This window comes from Psittacula echo, assembly GCF_963264785.1.
Source record: "Psittacula echo genome assembly, chromosome: 4".
NCBI classification, from domain to species: Eukaryota; Metazoa; Chordata; class Aves; order Psittaciformes; family Psittacidae; genus Psittacula; species Psittacula echo.
In genome coordinates this window covers 65128276-65147179 of record NC_137738.1, presented here as the reverse complement: position 1 = coordinate 65147179, position 18904 = coordinate 65128276, and the positions used below count along the sequence as shown (strand labels likewise).

At 39.3% G+C, this 18904-nt stretch overlaps 2 protein-coding genes across 10 annotated transcripts in view; both read right to left on the bottom strand.

The window, feature by feature from the left end:
• Positions 1-4782, bottom strand: part of PNISR (PNN interacting serine and arginine rich protein) — a 31997-nt gene extending 27215 nt beyond the window's left edge. For 3 of the 5 annotated variants that reach the window (XR_013956734.1, XM_080616942.1, XM_080616945.1), the window contains exon 1: positions 4669-4782. The gene's annotated coding sequence lies outside the window, so the exon portion shown is untranslated. The other 2 variants (XM_080616943.1, XM_080616944.1) reach the window with 2 other exon arrangements.
• Positions 4783-6739: 1957 nt separating this feature from the next.
• USP45 (ubiquitin specific peptidase 45) overlaps positions 6740-18904 on the bottom strand; it is a 53609-nt gene continuing 41444 nt past the window's right edge. For 2 of the 5 annotated variants that reach the window (XM_080616946.1, XM_080616947.1), the window contains 6 exons: positions 17171-17314; positions 14575-15244; positions 12823-12920; positions 12349-12435; positions 11752-11905; positions 9640-10771 (listed from right to left, as the gene is read on the bottom strand). In XM_080616946.1, coding sequence (XP_080473072.1) covers positions 10638-10771; positions 11752-11905; positions 12349-12435; positions 12823-12920; positions 14575-15244; positions 17171-17314 — 1287 coding nt within the window. In that variant the 3' untranslated portion in view covers positions 9640-10637. Of the gene's footprint in view, positions 8127-9639; positions 10772-11751; positions 11906-12348; positions 12436-12822; positions 12921-14574; positions 15245-17170; positions 17315-18904 lie in introns of those variants that run through there. The other 3 variants (XM_080616948.1, XM_080616949.1, XM_080616950.1) reach the window with 3 other exon arrangements.

Genomic DNA, 18904 nt, shown 5'->3' with positions numbered 1-18904 from the left:
CCCAGGGTTTAAACGCAACACATACTTTGTGATATTGCATTCATAGGGTAAAAAAAAACCCAACAAAACAAGCTTACAGATACTGCATCTCCTCTAAGACAACCTGCCATTGCGGCCATGACTTCTGGCTATCTTTAGATCTACAGAGTAGCTGAAGGAAAGGATCCCAAGAGGTAGGAGTCCTGGTTTGTAATAAACTGTAAGTACTGTTTTTGAAATGAATTAATATTAAATAATCAGTGCCATTAGCTTTCGGAATGAGTTCAAGACAACACAAGCAGCAGTCTCTGATGCTCTTCATGGAACTCCTGAGCTGCAGAGAGTCATCCATCTCGCATCCAGAGAAGGATCTGAAAAGCACCACATACTGTATGGACAGAGTTTCTCTGTCCCATACAGGCTTAGGCCTGGAGATGGACCTAAAGGAAAAAGATGTCTCAGAAGCAGCGGTCCTTGAAAGCAAAAGCCTGGTCTCTTGACCTTTTGTATAAGCACCTTGTTCTAACGTTAAGGTATCTTCCTTCATTCAAGGTAGTCAAAATTGACTTTGTGAAGTTTTAGCACAGTGACTGAAGGTTTACAGCGAATTTCCATGATGAATTTTAAGGAACCACTCATTCGCACACCAGATAAATCTAACCATACATTCACAACACCTAGAGCAAAGCAGGTAGCAGAAAGACAGGAATCAGACCAATGACATGAAGAGTTCAAGCTTGAGAGCTGCTCCTCCCCCACCTCCCCCCTGCTCCCTCCCATTACGCTATTGCTTCATCAGGGTCATGACAGCAGAAGCATCAATGATGAGGCTGGAAGGACTAGCAGATAAATACAGATACAACTCCAACAGTTCACATTTCTCCCAAGGAATGACACAGAGCAGCTCATCCATGTGAACTGGAGTCCAAACTCAATAAAAGACACAATGTATAGATTAGAATACCTATCTCAGTGTACTCCAAACTGGAAGGAAACTTTAACTAAGCACATCTTCCCCTACTGTGCCACTGGAATAAAGAATAATTTACTGTAATAATATGTACACAGCAGGTGACTGAAAAGAGAGGTACAAAGGAAAAACCACCTCACACAGCCAAAGGAGCCCTTCTACCAAGACAAAAAATTTAATGCAAAAGGGTACAAGAAGAATCATCAGTTGATGGTCTTAATGTGGGGTACCCACATAAGTCAGAACACCTCTGCAGCTGAAAAGATCTGGGAGTATGGGAGGGTGCTGCACCCTATGCACCTGTGTAGGAACCAGCTCTAGGCATTACTCCAGAAGGGCTGCAGACACACATTCACTCAAGAGTCATAACAAATGAGTACTTCCTTTCAGACAAAAGCACACCAGCTTCCATTTCATTTGGGAAAATGAATATTTAGTACTGTATTATACTCAGCTGCTGATTAGAAAATGAAACATTTCTGGGGTGAGATAAGTTTGTAATCAATTAGGAAAAAAAAATTAAAATAACTATGTTGGCTGCTACTCTGTTTCACCTATCACACTTTAAGTTGACCAAAAACTTCTATACATCCCTTAGGGCATTACCCTAAGCTGTTGCAGGTATTTAATGCCCAGATACTATGCATCTTTACTCTTCTTAAGAGCTTGCAGCTACACCGATGTGTCTGCTGCGTCCAGCCAAAAAAAATGCAAAATTCTTCCAGCCTATTTACATTTGTGCATCACTAGAATGCTGGAAGTCAACTTCACTTACTCCACTGCATCAGTGTAACTTCAGTTACACTCATTCTGCCATATCAGAACTATGCTTTCTCAGATTGAAGAACAGAGGCCTTCTAAATGTGTAACCAAGATCCAAAATACAGAACCAGAAAAAGAACTGAAGCTTGTTCTGGGACAAAGTTTTCCAGAACCAGGTTCACACATCAGCATGTCTGACTAACATTTACAGTGCTACCAAGATGAAGTAGGCTGAGCAAAGGCCAAATTAAAAAAAAAAAAAAAAAAAAAGGAAAAACAACAAAAAAAAGTACTATGAAAACTTCTTCAGTGAGTCATTCAAGCAGTGCAGCTTCCACAGTCTGCTATTTTAAACTTGAATCTACATATCCACTCAGCTGAAGCCAACTCTTTCAAAAGAACAAAATGAATCTGGGGGGAAGTCTGATCTGCTTATTTTTTGCATATATCATTCCAAAAGAAGACCTGATGCTAGATTTGCAATTAGCATTATGATTTTTCTGAAATGAACCGTCCATCTGCAACTTCCTTCTTGATGAATATGCACTGCACAAAGAGTATTACCAATAACTAAACAAACAAACAACTATTCCTTGCTGGTCAGGAGCAGATATTACCCTCAATGATAAACACTGTTATCACTTAAGGAAGAGAGCTCAGCTAGTGATGAAAGAAGGTTTAATAAAACCTACTCATAGTGCTACTTGTTGCCAAAGGCAGACTTACAATCATCAGGTGCCTCAGTCATGAAAAGAAGGGAGACAGGACACCCCTGTCTCCACAGTATCTTTGCATAATCCTGCACCTAACTGAAAATCAAACATTGTTAAGACTCCTTTCTACCACTATAGGTTACATATGGCAAGTTGTCCACTAAAACATTGTGGAACTATGCTAAATTCATGGATTTAAGCCCTGCAATACCTCCGAGCCCAAAAGTGGAGAAACCACTCTTTGAGAGCAGGAGTTTGCATGTCACTCTGTCAAAGACAGTAAGGAAGTCTTGTAATGACATATTAGCAGAGATGACACCAGGTTTCCTGCTGCCCCAGACAAATTAGAAATCAGTAGCTTGTCTTCTGACTTGTCACTGAATTGTCAGTAATGCGAGTGCCTTGTCCCTGGACAAAGCTGAGGCTCTCAGTTCCCCAGTTTTACAATCAGGGGGAGGCACAGCTTCTGTCACCTTCAGGAGCGACACTATCTCTTAGCATGGCCTGACCTTTGAATTTGAAAGGGGTTTCTTACTTCTACACATGATACAGCTATTCAGCTGGACTGAACTGTTATTCGTAAACTCTGCCTTTGTAAAATGATGCTTAAATATTGTCTGCTGGTAGACATGACTTCTGCTTTGAAGACTACCATTCCTCATATTTAAAAGGTGGCTGACACTCTGACTTAACACAGATCCTTTAGGGCATACTTTGTTCCCTGTATCGCACACCTTTCAATACTGTTTGCACACAAACATTTACAAGTATGGCTGTAAGAGAAGAAATAAACAATAACCAAGGTGGCTGAACAGTCTGTATAGTAATTTGTTTCAGAGACTTGGTAAATTTCAGCTGGAGTAGCACATCATAAAATCATTCAATGGTGTGGGTTAGAGGGGCCCTTCAAAGCTCATCCAGCTCCACCCATGGGCATGGGACACCTTCCATTAAGCCAAGTTACTCAAAGTCCTGCCCAGCCTGACCTTGAGCACTGCCAGGAATGGGGCAGCCACAGCTTCTCTAGGCAATCTGTGCCAGTGTCTCACCACCCTTATCATAAAAAATGTCTTCCTTACATCCACTCTAAAAGCTCTGCTTTCAGTTTAAAACCATCGCTCCTGTTACTGCAGACCTTAATAACAAATCTTTCCCCATCCTTGTTAAAAGTGCCCTTTAGATAGTGAAAGGCCACAATAAGGTTTCCCCTGAGCCTTCTCTTCTCCAGGCTGAACAACCCCTCTCTCTCAGCCTGTCTTCACAGCAGAGCTGCTCCAGCCCTCTTACCATTTTTGTGGCCTCATCCTTAACTGTAAAGCCTGGCACATCCCATCCAAGTTTAGTTCAGTGTTTAACTTCATGGGATTGTCAGAGAATCTGTGCATAAGTCATCAATGCAAAAGGGCTTGCAAACTTGTGGGCTGTTTAGGATCAATGTAGAAACATCCTGCGTTTATCAAGCTACTGAACCAGGTTCAGGTATCTTCAAAATGTTGCTGCGTGTGATTCAACTGTTAATGGTAGTTCTCTGGAGCCCTCCAGCGGACTGCGCTCACGAGAACCGCTACAAAACCCATGAAACAGCACAAATATTCCACGGAGACATTTTATCTGCAGGAGCCAGGCTGCTGACACGGTCAGCTACGCCTTCCTGGTACTCCCTAGCTAAGCTACTGACTGCATCAGTGGACGTTCTGCCCTGCGCATCTGAGGGTATGTTGCTGCACCGGCACCGAGCAGCACCGGTCCCTCGACGAGCCCGGGCCGGCTGCGCGCTCCCCCCGCGAGCCCGCTTACGTGCGCTCCTCACGGGCCGCTCCCGGTCACAGCGCTGGGCGAGCAGCACCCGCGGCGGCTTCACCCCGAGCACGGGCGTCCCCGGGGCATGCGCAGGAGCAGGTAACGGACGGAGCCTCGGCAGACACCGGAGACCCCGCCGGGACGGCGGCGCATGCGCGCTGGGCGGGACCGGGGTCCGAGGGCTCCCCGGCGCAGGCCGCCCCTCGTCTCCCCACGGCGCATGCGCCGCGGGCCACCGGGCGGCAGGGGAGGTCGAGGAGCTCGAATCTCCTCTTCTCGCCCAGGCCACCGGCTTCCGCTCCCAGCTGCACGCCCTCCAACGACTGCCGGCCCGGCTCGGCTCGGCTGGGGAAGGAGGAGGAGGAGCGAAGGGGAAGCTCGGGTCAGCTCGACACACGCCGGCCCCCGGAAGCGCTGGCGAGCGCAGCCTGCCCCGTTACTTACACTCTCCCCCGCCTCCTGCCGCAGGCGCTGCCGCTGCTACCGCTCCACCGCCGGCTCCTCTCTTTCGCTCCTCGTCTTCACGAACAAGACAATATGGCGCCTAGTGGCGCTCACCCGGAAGTAAAACGCGTCACGGCGTTGACCCTTGCCTGGAACACGCGAGCGCCTCTCGCCACCATCTTTGCTAAGGGCCCGCGGGGTGTCGGGCGGTGCATCCATTGCTCCACCCAGCGTCAGGAAGCGAAAGGCCACGGGCAGCGCCAGGTGCCGCCATCTTGACTGTGGGCAGCCACACCAGTTCCTGTCTGTCGCCGCTCTCCAAGGCAGCCCCGGCGGGGGGGAAAGGCGGGGTCGTGCTCCTAACAATCTGCGCCTCCAAAGGGAAGCCGGCCTCTGAGGGAGCGGCGCGGGATTCTGCATCCCGCTTGTATGCGTTAGTGTGAGGGGAGCCGGGAAAAGTCGTCAGCCCTGCGGTCTCCACAGGTGATTGCTAGTGAGAATGTCCCAGGGTGGAGGAGGGCGGAATCGGCATGAAGTATATAAAGTTGTTTCGTTAAGTGAGTGTAACTCTGGGTAGTGATACTGCACTGAAATACGTAGGTAACATAGATGCTTCATGGCTGCAGGGTGTCGGCGTCCTGAGTAAGTCGGGTCAGTGTGTGCGTATGTGGAGGAGGACAGTTCTTTTAAGTCTATTGAATATCCAAATTAACTTCAAAGTTATAATTATATTTTAATGGATGAAGATAAGCCAAAATTGGTATGTAGCTCTTGTATCGACATTAGGGTTGTTTCTGTAGGCAAGGACTTGGTGGTTGCATTGCTTTTTGTGGAACAGACATTGTCATTAGCTAGCACATTACTCATTACCATGGTCACTGCCTGTCGTTCCTTCAGTGTCATCTGATGTAAATGCCTAAAACATCCATCACCTCTTTGATCATTGGAAAAATTAACAGTAGCAAAATAACTTTTTATAAATCTGTAGGAAAAGTGTTAAGAAACTTGTGTTTTACTTCATGTAATGATTTCAGTGTGAGATTTGTTGGTGCCACTTACGCTACATATTACTGTTAGCTGAAGTGTTCTAAAATTTTCTCTTTTTGTGTCACAAAGAATGGCTAGACAGAGAATGGTTTCCATGGATTTAAGTATTCTGGAAGTTCTAAATCTGTGCAGCATTTACAGACACACAGCTGGAACCCTGGAGTGGTGCTTATGAATGGATGAGCTTCAAGCTACTACTGAAGCTGAGGATGTGAGGAGGACCCACTCTTTGTCTTGGTTTTATCACAGAACTAGAGAGCTTGGTTTGTGCAAAGGGAAGAAACTGTCTTAATCTGTGACCTGTGCCACAGATGGTAAAGCAGGGGGAACAAATGGTGTAGGTTGAGTTTAAGGGTGTGGACTCATCTCTGGGTAGCTCTTCCAAATGCAGTGAAGTTGTGACACAAGGTGAAAGGAAAAAATACTGTCTTTTTGAGGGGGGAAAAAAATGGAAGCTTCTTGAACTCAATCGTACAACATACAGGTTATATTTAAACAGTAGAGTTTTCCAAATGGTTGGATGTTCTATTTATACGTTTGTCAAATAATATATAATATAGATGAAAAGACAAAATGAATAGAAGACAAATGGCAGCTTTATTCTGAGAAACTTGTTAAAGCACCTAGGACAGGCTGGAAAACTGATCAGATTGTTTTTTAAATACAGTCTATGTTTAAGGCTCTGTTTACTTAGTAATATTAGGAATTATAAATCTACAAATGAAGTGTACAATGTATCAGGATGCTAGAAATTCTAAAAATAGTGTTATTTAAATACCTGCGAAAGAAAATTAGACTATTAGTTCAAACAGATGAAAAATAAAATGAATGAAAACAAGGTGAAATTTCTAACATGCTTGATTTATTGCTCACAAGTATTTTGGACCTAGAAATGGGCTTTTTTGGTTACTTGGATTGTCTTTTGTTTAAGTGCAAGAACATATGAACGTACCAGGGATTATCTGAATGAATAAATAATTATATATATATATATATATAAAATTCTAATATATATATTATATATATATTATCTATATATATCTATATATAATAATATCTATATCTATATATAATAATATCTATATCTATATATAATAATAATGAATTCTGTAGAATCAGAATTCAACTTTGTGAAATGACTGCCACTGACACGGTGGTTTCCTTACCGAGTTCACTGTAATGGTCCCCATGTTACACAGCTCAAAACCAAAACCTAGCAAAGCAATGGGGTAAGTGTTAAGAAATCATAAACCTACTCAAAATGAATACTTTTCTGTTTTCTTTTAAAAGCAGTACTGCACATTTTTATTTTGTACTAGAAAAAATATCGGAAGCTGCAATAGATGCAAGAAACATTTTTGACAATTGCAAAATAGTTTTTCTATTAGTATCAATGAAGACAGGAGTATTTATAGTTTTATGTCAATGGAATTTATACCAAGTAGTCTTAGTTAGAATGCATTGCAATTGTTTTAACAAATAAATTCACTTAGACTTTTTATATAAGGTTGTGCAAAGTAAGTGTTTTGACTTATACTAACAGCCTGCTGTCTGAAAATGTATTTTGTAATCACATACTCTCAGTTAACAAGAAAAAAACAGATTTTAAATCATATTGAATAATCACTTTCCCACTGTTTCTGCAGTTTATACACCACGCCAAGCTAAAACAGCTGGCAAAATGACATCCTAGGACAGAGTAAATAGATACAGAAGCAAAAGTAATCCATTCTAAAATAATTAGACGGAAATGGTTCTGCTGAGCATTAGTGGCATCTCTTTATGATTTCACATATAAATCTTTGTACAAATGCTTAAATGTGTACAGGGCACAGCAAGAGAGCTGCTAAAACCTGAGGAATATCAAATCTTTGTTTAACCAGGACTACTGTGAAGCTGTTTGGTGAAGCAGGCTGCTGCTTTTTATTTTAAAGTGGATTTGCCAGGTTATGCTAACAGAAGCATTGTATTCAAATATTTCATTCCCATTTTAATACATCTTCAAGTTTCTTCTCAAGAAATTATTCCTTTCCAAATCTTAGTTTTTTTACTAGTGTGTTCAAATAAGCTTTTTATAATGGGTTTAGAATGCAGATGTGTTAATTTCATATGTTCCTTTATGATTCAGTTGGTGTTAAGATAAAAAAAGAAGTCTGAAGAGAAGCAAATGGTGAAGTTAAGACATTTCAGCCCTTTAATGAATTTATAAACCACTCTCACCTGCTACCACTTGAAGTCCATAAGCAAGAGTATGTGAATCAAGTACTTCTCTAAATTAGATTTACTTACTGAAGAGTGAGCAACTGTTTACTTTGCTTCCTTCCTCATTGTTTTGAAGGCACTGTCTTGTGACTGGTTGGCAGAGAGCTGCTTGGGAGTCAAAGCTTTTCTCAAGATACCTGTACTGCAGTCTGTAGGAAGAGGCAAGACTGCAGTTACAGTAGCTCTTCCAACAGGAATGTTTCTAGTTCAAAGAATGCAAGCGATGGGACTGGGAAACATTATGGTTAAGGATCAGTGAAATAAGACATTGACACAGGCTTATGGAGATCTTGGAAATGTAAATAACAGATGAGGGTGATGAAGAAAACAGTGATGCCCTTGTGAGAAGAGAAGGGTGGAACAAAGAGAGAGCCATTTCTAAATTAATCCACATGAAGATGCAAGGTACTGCACTTTCTCAGGGCTAGGGGGGTACCACAAAGGTATGGTGCAGCTTGATGACGAGAAGACGCTATAAGCCTGAAAAGATCTTTGGTCTGGTAACAGGAGATTCTAGATTAAAAGGGATATTAATATAGGTCCTTAAGTTTAGTAGTTTTAGAGAAGTCAGCAAAGGTAGGACCAGGCCTCATCTAGTCAGTCTGTCTGCTTTAGGGTGGATGAAATACACTCCATGTGTGGTCTTCTAGCAAGATTGTGTCACAGAAGTGAAACTCAGTTGGTATTTGCTGTGACTCTTGCCCACAACCAACTGGTGAGTTTTGATCAGCGATATACAAAGAGGGGGAAGGTGTGTGTAGGTGGATGAAGGGTATGGGAAGACAAGGGAGTTAAAGCAAATTAATATATTTTTATTAACTCTGGTATAAACATTACTTTTTCTTTCTTAGTGTAGACTCAGGTTAAGAAGTGTTTAGTTGGAATACAGATGGCTAAAGTTGACTGCTTGGTTTCTGTTTTAATCAGTGGAAGGAAAAATTATTGCATTGGCCAAAATGTATAGCCTAATTTTGACCTAAAAAGAGGAGTCTTCCTTTGGAAAATAAAATCTTGTGCAAGCAGGGGCTCATTCTGGTATGACCATCAGTTGTATGGCCTAAAAATCCTTAGTACCTTGCACAAGTATGCACAGGTAATGTGGCTATAAAATGTATCTCAGCAGTTTGAGCAAATGCTGCTATGGCAGGTTTTGCTATTTTCTTTCTACAAAAGAGTAAATACAGGTAAGATGAAGCCCTGAAACAGAACTAAAGAATAGGAAAGCTGTCCAAATAGGTACGATGTACAGATAGTAATAGCGACAATATGGGTTGTTGGGTTTTGTTTGGGGTTTGGCTTTTTTCCACCAAAACACATTTCCATAAATGAAAACAGTAAACAGAAATAAACCAAAGAGCAAGTTGGACAGGATGGAGCTGTTACAGAAGTAATTTGTATTGAAGTAACTTCTTATTAAATACAGTAATTGCCACATAGCTTCAAAGTAGTCATCAGATTTTGAGCTTATTATGTATGTATTGCTCTCTGAGATGGAAATGAGAAATTGCCAAAAGAAGTAACAACTCCATACAGGGCAGTCAAACATGATAGGGAAACAAGTTCTGCCACCAGGACACCTGCTGTCCTCCAGTGATGACAAAGGGAAGTCCAGACACATATTGGAGGGCAAAAGTCATCATTTACTGTCCAACTCAGACACAGTGCAAAAATAATTTATAGTTTATTACTCCTGTGAGAAAAGTATTCAGGAACAGATAAACAAATTCATGTTTAGAACCATAAGTAACAGAATTACCCAGTTACACTTAAATTCCATACATATTCATACACAAGCTTATATGCTGTACATTGTCATAAATATGAAGTTGAAAATTTACTAAATACAGAAGTATTTGCAACTGTCTTTCCTAGCAGGTAAAATGACAATATATATTGATGTATTTATGGTGTGCATATATAAATATATATATATATATATAGGAGGCTATACGTATGCACACCAAGTATGTATTTAAACAGGAATACATTGTTATACCAGTGCCAGGTGGGGACAGCTGAAAAAGGGTACTGGGTATCTGAGGATTTACTGTTACTTGGAGGAAGCCACTTTTTCCCTATCTATTCCCAGCTCAATTGGGAAAGCGCACTGCAGCCTTATCCAGAGACAGCTGTTGTTACTCCATTCTGGAAGCACTGTGCTTTCCAGTTACTACATGTGGAAGCAACACGATTTGACAGGTTCTTGTTTACAGGATTCTTAACAGCTGACAACCAACCCAGACATGGGAAGGATCTGGACTAGATCACAGAAGTTGAAATACTTTATATAGTTACTGTACACCACCAAATCCAGGCACTTAACGCTATCAGTATTTTTATTCTCAACTGTTCTAGTACTATGGGTGAAAGCTTATCTTCATCAAAAACAAACTTTCTATAGACCTCAGTAGGATAGGACATCATCTTACATTCTAATGGTACTGTATCTTAATTAATCCAGGAATTTTAAATGTTTGGAAAAGTGCATACTTCAAGAGAACAATTCAGATATTTATAATAGCTTGACTGAACTTCAGAGTCAACATATGATAAATTCTCTACAAGATAAAGGCACAATATTTACAGGTACTCTTACCACTGCAGCTTTAAATAAGATAAACTAAATAACCACTACCATCTTTAAATTAAATCATTAAGACTTATAGTAATAATCTTTCATAAAAAAGTAGATATGCTTGTGCATTTAGTACTCTTGATTCTGGAACCATCTGAACATGGGCATCACTAACATACACCCACTGTCCTCCTGATGCTCCCATGGCTTCTTTTAAGCCTGAAATGCAAAAGCAAAGTAAGTTGTTTCTTGTCTTTCACGTCATTATCAAACAAATACAGTGGATATTTCAAAAAGCTCCAAGAAGAACTCATGACTTAGATGCAATCCAGTATTTTCAGTTTGAAATTTACATGCCAGAAAGTACTGTAAGAGAAACTGGTGGAAGACAAAGCTTACAAACGCACACTTCCATTGCTTTTTTCCTATTTTGTTCAAAAAGCCTAAGACATTTCAAGTAGAGCTTGCTGAGTTCTAACAACAAGTTATACTAGCATACAACCAGTTCTGATGTAGAAAAAGATCTTATTTCAAAAGCTGACCAGTGTGAAATTAAGAACACAGAAAGATCAGATCTATTCTAAAAAACACTGCATGGGAAGCATAAGACTGAGGGAGACTTCCATTTCAAAAATCATATTAAAAATTTTATTTCTGGGAAATGAGCTTCAAATGCAAAGTCACAGGACAGGCAGGATTCTGCTTAGTTCTCGCTCGCCTCATGAAGGGAAAGAATAAATACATTTACCTTGCTCTGACAGCTCAACATTCTTGCCTCCACAAGTCACTCACTAACAGATTCTATCCTAGAATCTGACTTCATTCTATATATCCAAAACATATTAATGAGAACTAGTGTGCTGTCCTCAAAATTCAAGCAGAAACCCTACAGCAAATCTCACACAACTGTTCATTTGGACAAATTACTTTGACTAGGAAAGAGAGAGTTTTCCATCAATTCTCTCTTTAACAACTGAACCAAAATTCCATTATTCACTCAGCTCTATGTGGGGTTAATAACAGAAGTAGGTCATGTAGTGGGTGTAACAGAAAAAAGAAGAATTTATTTATGTGGTACAGAAATAACAGAATATTCTGAGCTAAAACAATTATTTGCTATGAATCCCCTTAAGGATAAGGAGCTGTAGCCAGTGGTTGCTTTTGGGTTTACTCACAGAGAAAAGAGGCTCTGTACATACCCAGAACATTTTTAGTGGTAGAAATATGCTCCAGTAATTTCTTGGAGGGTGTCCTGACTTTTACATATGCTGCATAATGACCACCTCTCATTGACCCACTGTGCTCCACTATTCCATAAAGACTGTACAGCACTCTTGCACCATCCATAACATTCTGCATTCCCAGAAACACAGAAAATAAAAAGTAAATTACTTCACAATGAATTTTACAGATATCTTAACTAGCTATCAACAGTATCACTTTAAAAGAAGCAGACAGACATCTGCAGCTTTCCAGTGGTGAAATACATCTATTAAAAATACTCTATAGTCTATTAATTGAATTTAGTTACCATGGAAGCAGCAATACTAGCTTAAATGCTGTTAGATACATCAATACCATCAGGGCACCATAGCTTAATTAATACTACTTAATTTCTGTGATATTCTTGATATGAATGGAATTTCAATTAGTTCTGATCTGAGGATACTATTTGAAAAATTCAGTCTGTAATTTCTCTAGGAAAGGCAGGAATAATAAACATTATCATCATCATTATCATTAATCCAGTTTAACTTGTGCTCAGAACCATTACAATAAAGATTTGAAATTGGTACCTTGCAAGATGCAGCACAAAATGGTGCTAAGTCTAAAATCACCGGGAAATCCACATGCCTATTCACTTTCCGTAGACTCAAACCAGCCTTCAAAAGAAAAGGAAAAAAAAAAAAAAGACTGTAAAATAAATATTTTAACTAGGAAGCTTTTTAAAGCTAAGGTGTATTATTATACTATTAAAATAAACCAAAACCAATAATAAGATTGTAACTGATTTAAACATTCTTATGCTTTCAATACAATGCCTGCTACACATAAGCATGATGGACACGTAAGAGGTTTCCCTGGATACATCTGAATGGCTAAATGCACTCTGAAGGTATGAGACAATTAAAAAAAAAAACCAACACAGGCATGTTTCAGATCCTGGTTCTCCACATAAAAAGCAAATATCAGTATACACGACAACACTGAAAGAGCTGCTTGTCCACCAGTGGGGCAGAGGAATATACAGGAGGGTTTTGGCCTTTTACCTGGTGGAATCTTTTCAGATGGAGAATAAGAATAGCAGGAACGGAAGAAATCAGCAGCTGCTTCCGAGCATTTGTGTAGACACCTTCCATTTTCTTTTCTGTATTTATGAATATCAAAATAATTTGTAAAGTGAAGGCAGTCACACAGAACTTCGGCATTTTTTAAACAACTGACAGAATATTCTATGTTGCAATGATGTGTGCATGTTATATAAAATGCAAGCGAAAATTTTAAGAGTAACAGAAAAATATTTCCTCTTTTTTCTAGTTTTTAATAAACAAGCTGTCAAATCTGAGCATTATTTTAGCTCTTCCTGTGCAAATCAGATCAAAAGTTGAAAACATGTACACTATCCAGGTCAGCTTGCACACTGAGATACCAACATCGTCTGTTACTATAGCACCCAACTTTCCTGTTAAAACCATTTCATCTGAAATTAATGGACAATCACTGGAACAAGAATTGGAAGGCACAGGTCTCTTTTACCTATGGTAATGTCCTAACCACTAAGATAGAGATTAATTTCCCATTCCTCAGTTCTTTCTGAATGACTACACACTTTGAAGTCATTTATGTTTATTTAAAAGAAGTCATTTATGTTTATTTAAAAGAAAGGTCTGAGGAGGGGTGTCTACTTAAGGCCTCATAACCTGCTGACTTAAGCACACAGGACTGGGATATGTGAACTCCAATCTCCTCTGGTGCGGAGGAAATTGAACCTGGGGCTCTTGCCAAAAGTAGCTCAGTGATTAGCTATACAGTAAAAGGGAACATGGCACAGCTTTTTTTTTGCTGACAAAAAAGAATTTATTTACTGGTTTTACACATGTCCAAAGGAAAATATTTTTTTAGAAAGAAAAGAATAATGTTTAGTTGTGAACAGATTTTCCTCTTCCATTTTTCATTGTGCCTATGGAACCAAAACATTATTTATATAGCACTTACTCTCAGTCCATTAATGAATGATTAAAAAATACTATGCTTAATTATTTTTTCTGAATTTACTCATGCTCTAAATTGTATCTCTTTAAATAGCTATAAACACACAGCATATGGACAATTTTTTGTTACTGTACCTCCCTTTATATTTTATTTACAAATTATCTGAAGAGCTTAATTTTTTATCCTTCTGAATTACTATACACCGAAACAAATCCTCCAGTCCTTTTTAATAGGTTATTTTTCATTATTTTAAAATTGTTTTTCTCACTCAAGGAACCCTAATGGTCTGCTTGGGCTACACAAACATCAAGGAAACCATTGTCACAAGGTAGTTCTCATCTCCATCCTTACAAATCTTCGTGTTTCGCCCCCACCTTCATCATAAGTGTCTTTTTTTCCCTCTTACATACTAAATCACTTCCCATAGGATGTGAGTTGATAGAGCTGAATATTACATACAGCATTTATTTCAAAGCTTCTAGTATTGTAAGGAACAGAAACAGCAGCGAAGATTAATATTGAATGATGTGTCTACTCAATTTATGGTCATCTTTAAATTACTTATCTTGTATCAAGTAAAGAAAAGCTGCAAAATTAATTCTAAGTTATATCTGCAGTTATATTGTAATATAAAATTTTGTCTTGTCCTTGGCAGGATGAAGTTTTAAGTTGTTAGAAGTTCTGCTTGGGGAAACATTTCCTATTTAGCCACAAGGGGGAGGCCCGTGCTGGAGCAACAACGCAGCAGCCAGGGCACAGGTTTTGAGAGGCAATTTTGTGAAGTGTCCAGACAGGTACAAGCACTTTACCTGTGGAGCTGGTTTTCTTCTGATACTTCTGTTTCTTTTCTGTGCAGCTCTCACATAAGAGCTTGTTGTTCCCCATTAGGAGCTCCACAGAGGTGAACTGGTAGAGGCAGGACTGAACAGAACATTCCTTTGAGCTAGTTATGTAACTTTGGGAAAGTGTCTGGAAAGCATTTTGAGGGTTTTGGGACAGAGGGGATTTGTCTCCTGAGAACATGGAATTATTTGATAAACCTGTTGCTGGATCTCCACGGCTCGATTTTTTATCTTCATGCATAGTCTCACATAAGCTGAGTTTGGATATGGCACTAGAAATCATCCCTTCGTTACTGTCACTTGGTTTGTTGTGGGGCATTTTGGCATTTATGTGGTTGACATGCAAACCAGACATGTTGCTGGATGGACTGAAAGCTGTTTGCTTAGAAGCACTTTCGCTTTCTGAGGCTTCACTGTCTGCATCAAAGCTGCTTTCAGAGCGGCTGGCTTCCTTCTCACTGCCATCCGTCTGACTTCCATTTACAGCAGAGTCAGCAGTTGTGTCTTTGGAATATAGAACGCCAGAGCCACCTTCCAGCTCAAGCTTTTTGTTTTTTTCCTGTATTATAACAGGACTTCTTTCTTCTTCATTCGAGGAAGGTTTTCTGGCAAGCCGTCTTTCCTGGTTCAATTGATTCTGTAAATTATGGCATTATTGTTTCAGTAATATAGAGGAAAACAGATCTGTGATCTAACATAGCTTTTGAAATGTGACCAATTCCAAGGAAATTCAACCTATTACTTTATATTCTCCATCTCCCACATGTTTAAGCTAGTTGATTTCCTTAAGATCTTTTTAAACCAATTTAGGATTAGAAACATACACCCCAGCCAGCTAAGAGCATTACAGTTACTGCAAGATCAGTACTTCCCCCAGCTAATTACGTTCACTTTGACAGCTGTGATGGCACATTTGAAGTGGTTTGAAGCTTAATCTAACTTAAGCTTCTAAAAGGTTCTTAAGTTTAAGCTAGTCCCCAAACCTCCCTTCAGAGGCCTTAGCTGACAGGCAGCTCCAGAAGAAAAACCAACTTACCTTGTAGGCATTTGTCTTAGAATTATATAAAGCATCCCTGGCAGTATGTTTCCTAATTTGTATATCATCTGAAATTGCTTATTTTATCAAGATTGCAAGAAGGAAAAAAACCCAAACCACTACCTTTGCTGCCACAGAAAACTGGTACTATAGATTAAAAAAAACCCAATGCTGCTATAATTTAGGTGATTTATAATCATTCATGATTCTTTTCTTTCATTTGGCTGCTTTCCAAAAGAAAGAAGCAAAATAAATTAGCAACTTTTTTACCCCTTTGCCTTATAAACAGCAAAGAGGGTGAGGAACCTGCCCCTCACTTCAGGAGAAAAGCCTTACAAGGAGTGTTCAGGTATTCTGTTAGTTTACAAAACCCCCAACAGGACACACCCCAAGTTTCACAAGCAAACTTACAAACTGATAAACTGAAGTCACAGAACATGAGCAAACACTGACTGAATTCAACAGCTGTTTGTTTTGGATTATAAGTTTAGTGCAAAACAGACCTATTACACTGAAAATAGTAGTAATAACAGACTAAAATAATGATAAATATATATCTGAAAAGAAAGAGAGCAGAGAATCACAAAGCCTCACCAATTAGACAGACATACTTCATAGGTCAGTTTATCTGTTCTTACTGAAAGCAGAGTTGTTGCTTCTTCTGTATTAGTCCATCTAGTCTAGTTTATTGAATGATACTATATTTTATTTTATTTTTTTAAACATTTCAGTAATTGTGTTTGCATTTATAAGTATTAACACTATTATTCACACTGTTGGATTTTTCCATGTCTATTCTAGTATAGATTCTAACTGGCCACATAACCCAATATGGACGATAAGGCTTACTAAAAAAAAGTGTTAATAATGATAATAAGACCCTTATCACATTTCATTAACAATAACATGTGTACACAATAGTTACTACGTATTCCTTTTGATCTGCAAACACTAGTATGTAGAAATCATCAGTTCTGTTAGGCCGGTGTATCTGCAGAACCCTTTTGCTACCATCAGAAAAGACTGTATTAGGGGGCTGCACTGGAGATGGGCTGAAGCGAGCACCCAACCCTCAGGCTGCTGAAGGCCAAGTCGACCACAGAAGCCATGCTCTCAGTCTCCCAAGAGCGTCTGCTGGCTGTACTATTTTTGTTTTGTCCACTGCCAACTAATCCCTCAGATGGCACTAATGCAGACTTCTCTTTTAGCTCGCATAGAGTTCTTGTGATTGCAACCAGGAATGAATTACAGGGACACCAAAAGAAAACCAGTCAACAAAAAAAGCATGATTTGAAACTAACTTGCAGATAATTTTTTTTCTTACAAATGAAACCCTGTAACTAAAAACTAAATGGTTCCAAATGACTGTCATTTCTCACACTTTTAAGAATGACCTAAATATTCTAAAACAAGTCTATGGCAGCTGTATGTATACAAAAAAACCCCATTGATATGTGTCAAAATTCCCACCCTTGAGCCATAGAAACTTCAGAATAAAGTCAAGATTTAGTGTATTTAAGTTCTTACCTTATCTTTTGTTAAAGCATGTTTCTTGACAATTTTGGGTTGATTATTCAGTGTAGTGACAGAAGAACAGTTATACTGACCAAGATCTGCTTCTTGTACACTTTTACCTTTACCTGTTCTTCCCAAAGGCACAGGTTTTGCAACCTAAGAAATTAGACAGGAAATTAGGGAAGGAAACATGCCAATTTTTTATTCCTTTGCAACCTACAGAAAAGATAAATGTAGGTGTGTTTTTTTCCTTTACTGTAGAAATCAGTAACCAACATAAATCCAACTAACTGGCCCCTGAATTGTGTTACAAGACTACTTTCTCACTTTATTTATCATAAACTCACTGTCAACATCTTTGAAGGATTATCTGAGAGCCACAAAAACAGGAATGATACAAAATTCATGCACAGAACACATGCCAAACAATCTATTTTAGTATTGTATAAGCACATATGTAGAAGTTGTGGATTTATCAAAGAGGACATAGCTCCCCATCAGATAATCTCTGGAGCAGCCTACCACCATATGACGTGATGAAGGAACTGCCGCACGTCCCTCCATCACATTAATGGCAGCAGCATATCTAAACTATAACGGAAAGAGATGACCATAAAGTAATGCATGTCCTCAAGTGCAGCGATTGCTAAAAACCCCCCAAAACACAAAATAATAGACTAGTTTGTGTTGGAAGGGACCTTAAAGCTCATCTAGTTCCAACCCCTCAGCCACAGGCAGGGACACCTTCCACTTGACCAGGTTGCTCAAAGCCCCATCCAACTTGGTCTTGAACACTGCCAAAGATGGAGCCTTCACAACTTCTCTGGGCAACCTGTGCCAGTGTCTCATCTCTAACATGTGAGGAATTACCTATGAAGTACTTGTCTGCTTCTAAAATTAATTTCTTGCACTTAGAAACATACAGCTAAAACATTATACTTGAACTATCACATATAATTAATATATTTTAAAAGCCAGCAAGTCTCTCTCTCAAACAGAACCCATGAAGATCCCATGTTTACACGTATGAGCCAGAAAGCACAGGGGCCCACATACTCAAAATGCTCTTAAAGCTTTAACTCCCACAGACATCTGCAGTCAATGCAGCAACAAAGATGAAGAATTTCTTATGAGCAAAACTGGTGTTTAGAGTACATTTTATACAGGATTGAATATTACATTAAATACGCTTCCTTAAATACACATGAACATATGCAGGACGGGGGAAGAACCACTCCCAACCCACCCTTCCTACTCTCAAATGAAAACATCAAGCCTCACAAAACCAGAATGTGTGTGTGTGTGTATATATATACACATATACATATGCCTTCAAAAGAACATAGTTCCTCTGCAGCTAATGGAAGCATTTTGTGAAATGCCAAAAAAACTCCAGAATATATTCAAAGCCTATTCATTTTTACACTGTCTCATCCCACAGGTACACTTCAGCCCAAGGGACTCATGTTCTCTAGATGCAAAACCATATGCTAGAATCTTAACTTTCTGAACCATCAAAAAAAAGAAAGTTTATAATCATTCTATTCATATAAGTATATAGTAAAACTACTGCCGAATTAAGCTCATCTCAGCCCTCCATATGGTCATTTGTTGCAAGGTTGGACTAATTTAAAAATATATGCACTTAAGACACTCTATGTCTATATATCTATTTAAAATCATGAACAAACGTATGACAGTAAAGCATACATTTTTAGGCTTGAAATCAAAACTGTATAAACATCT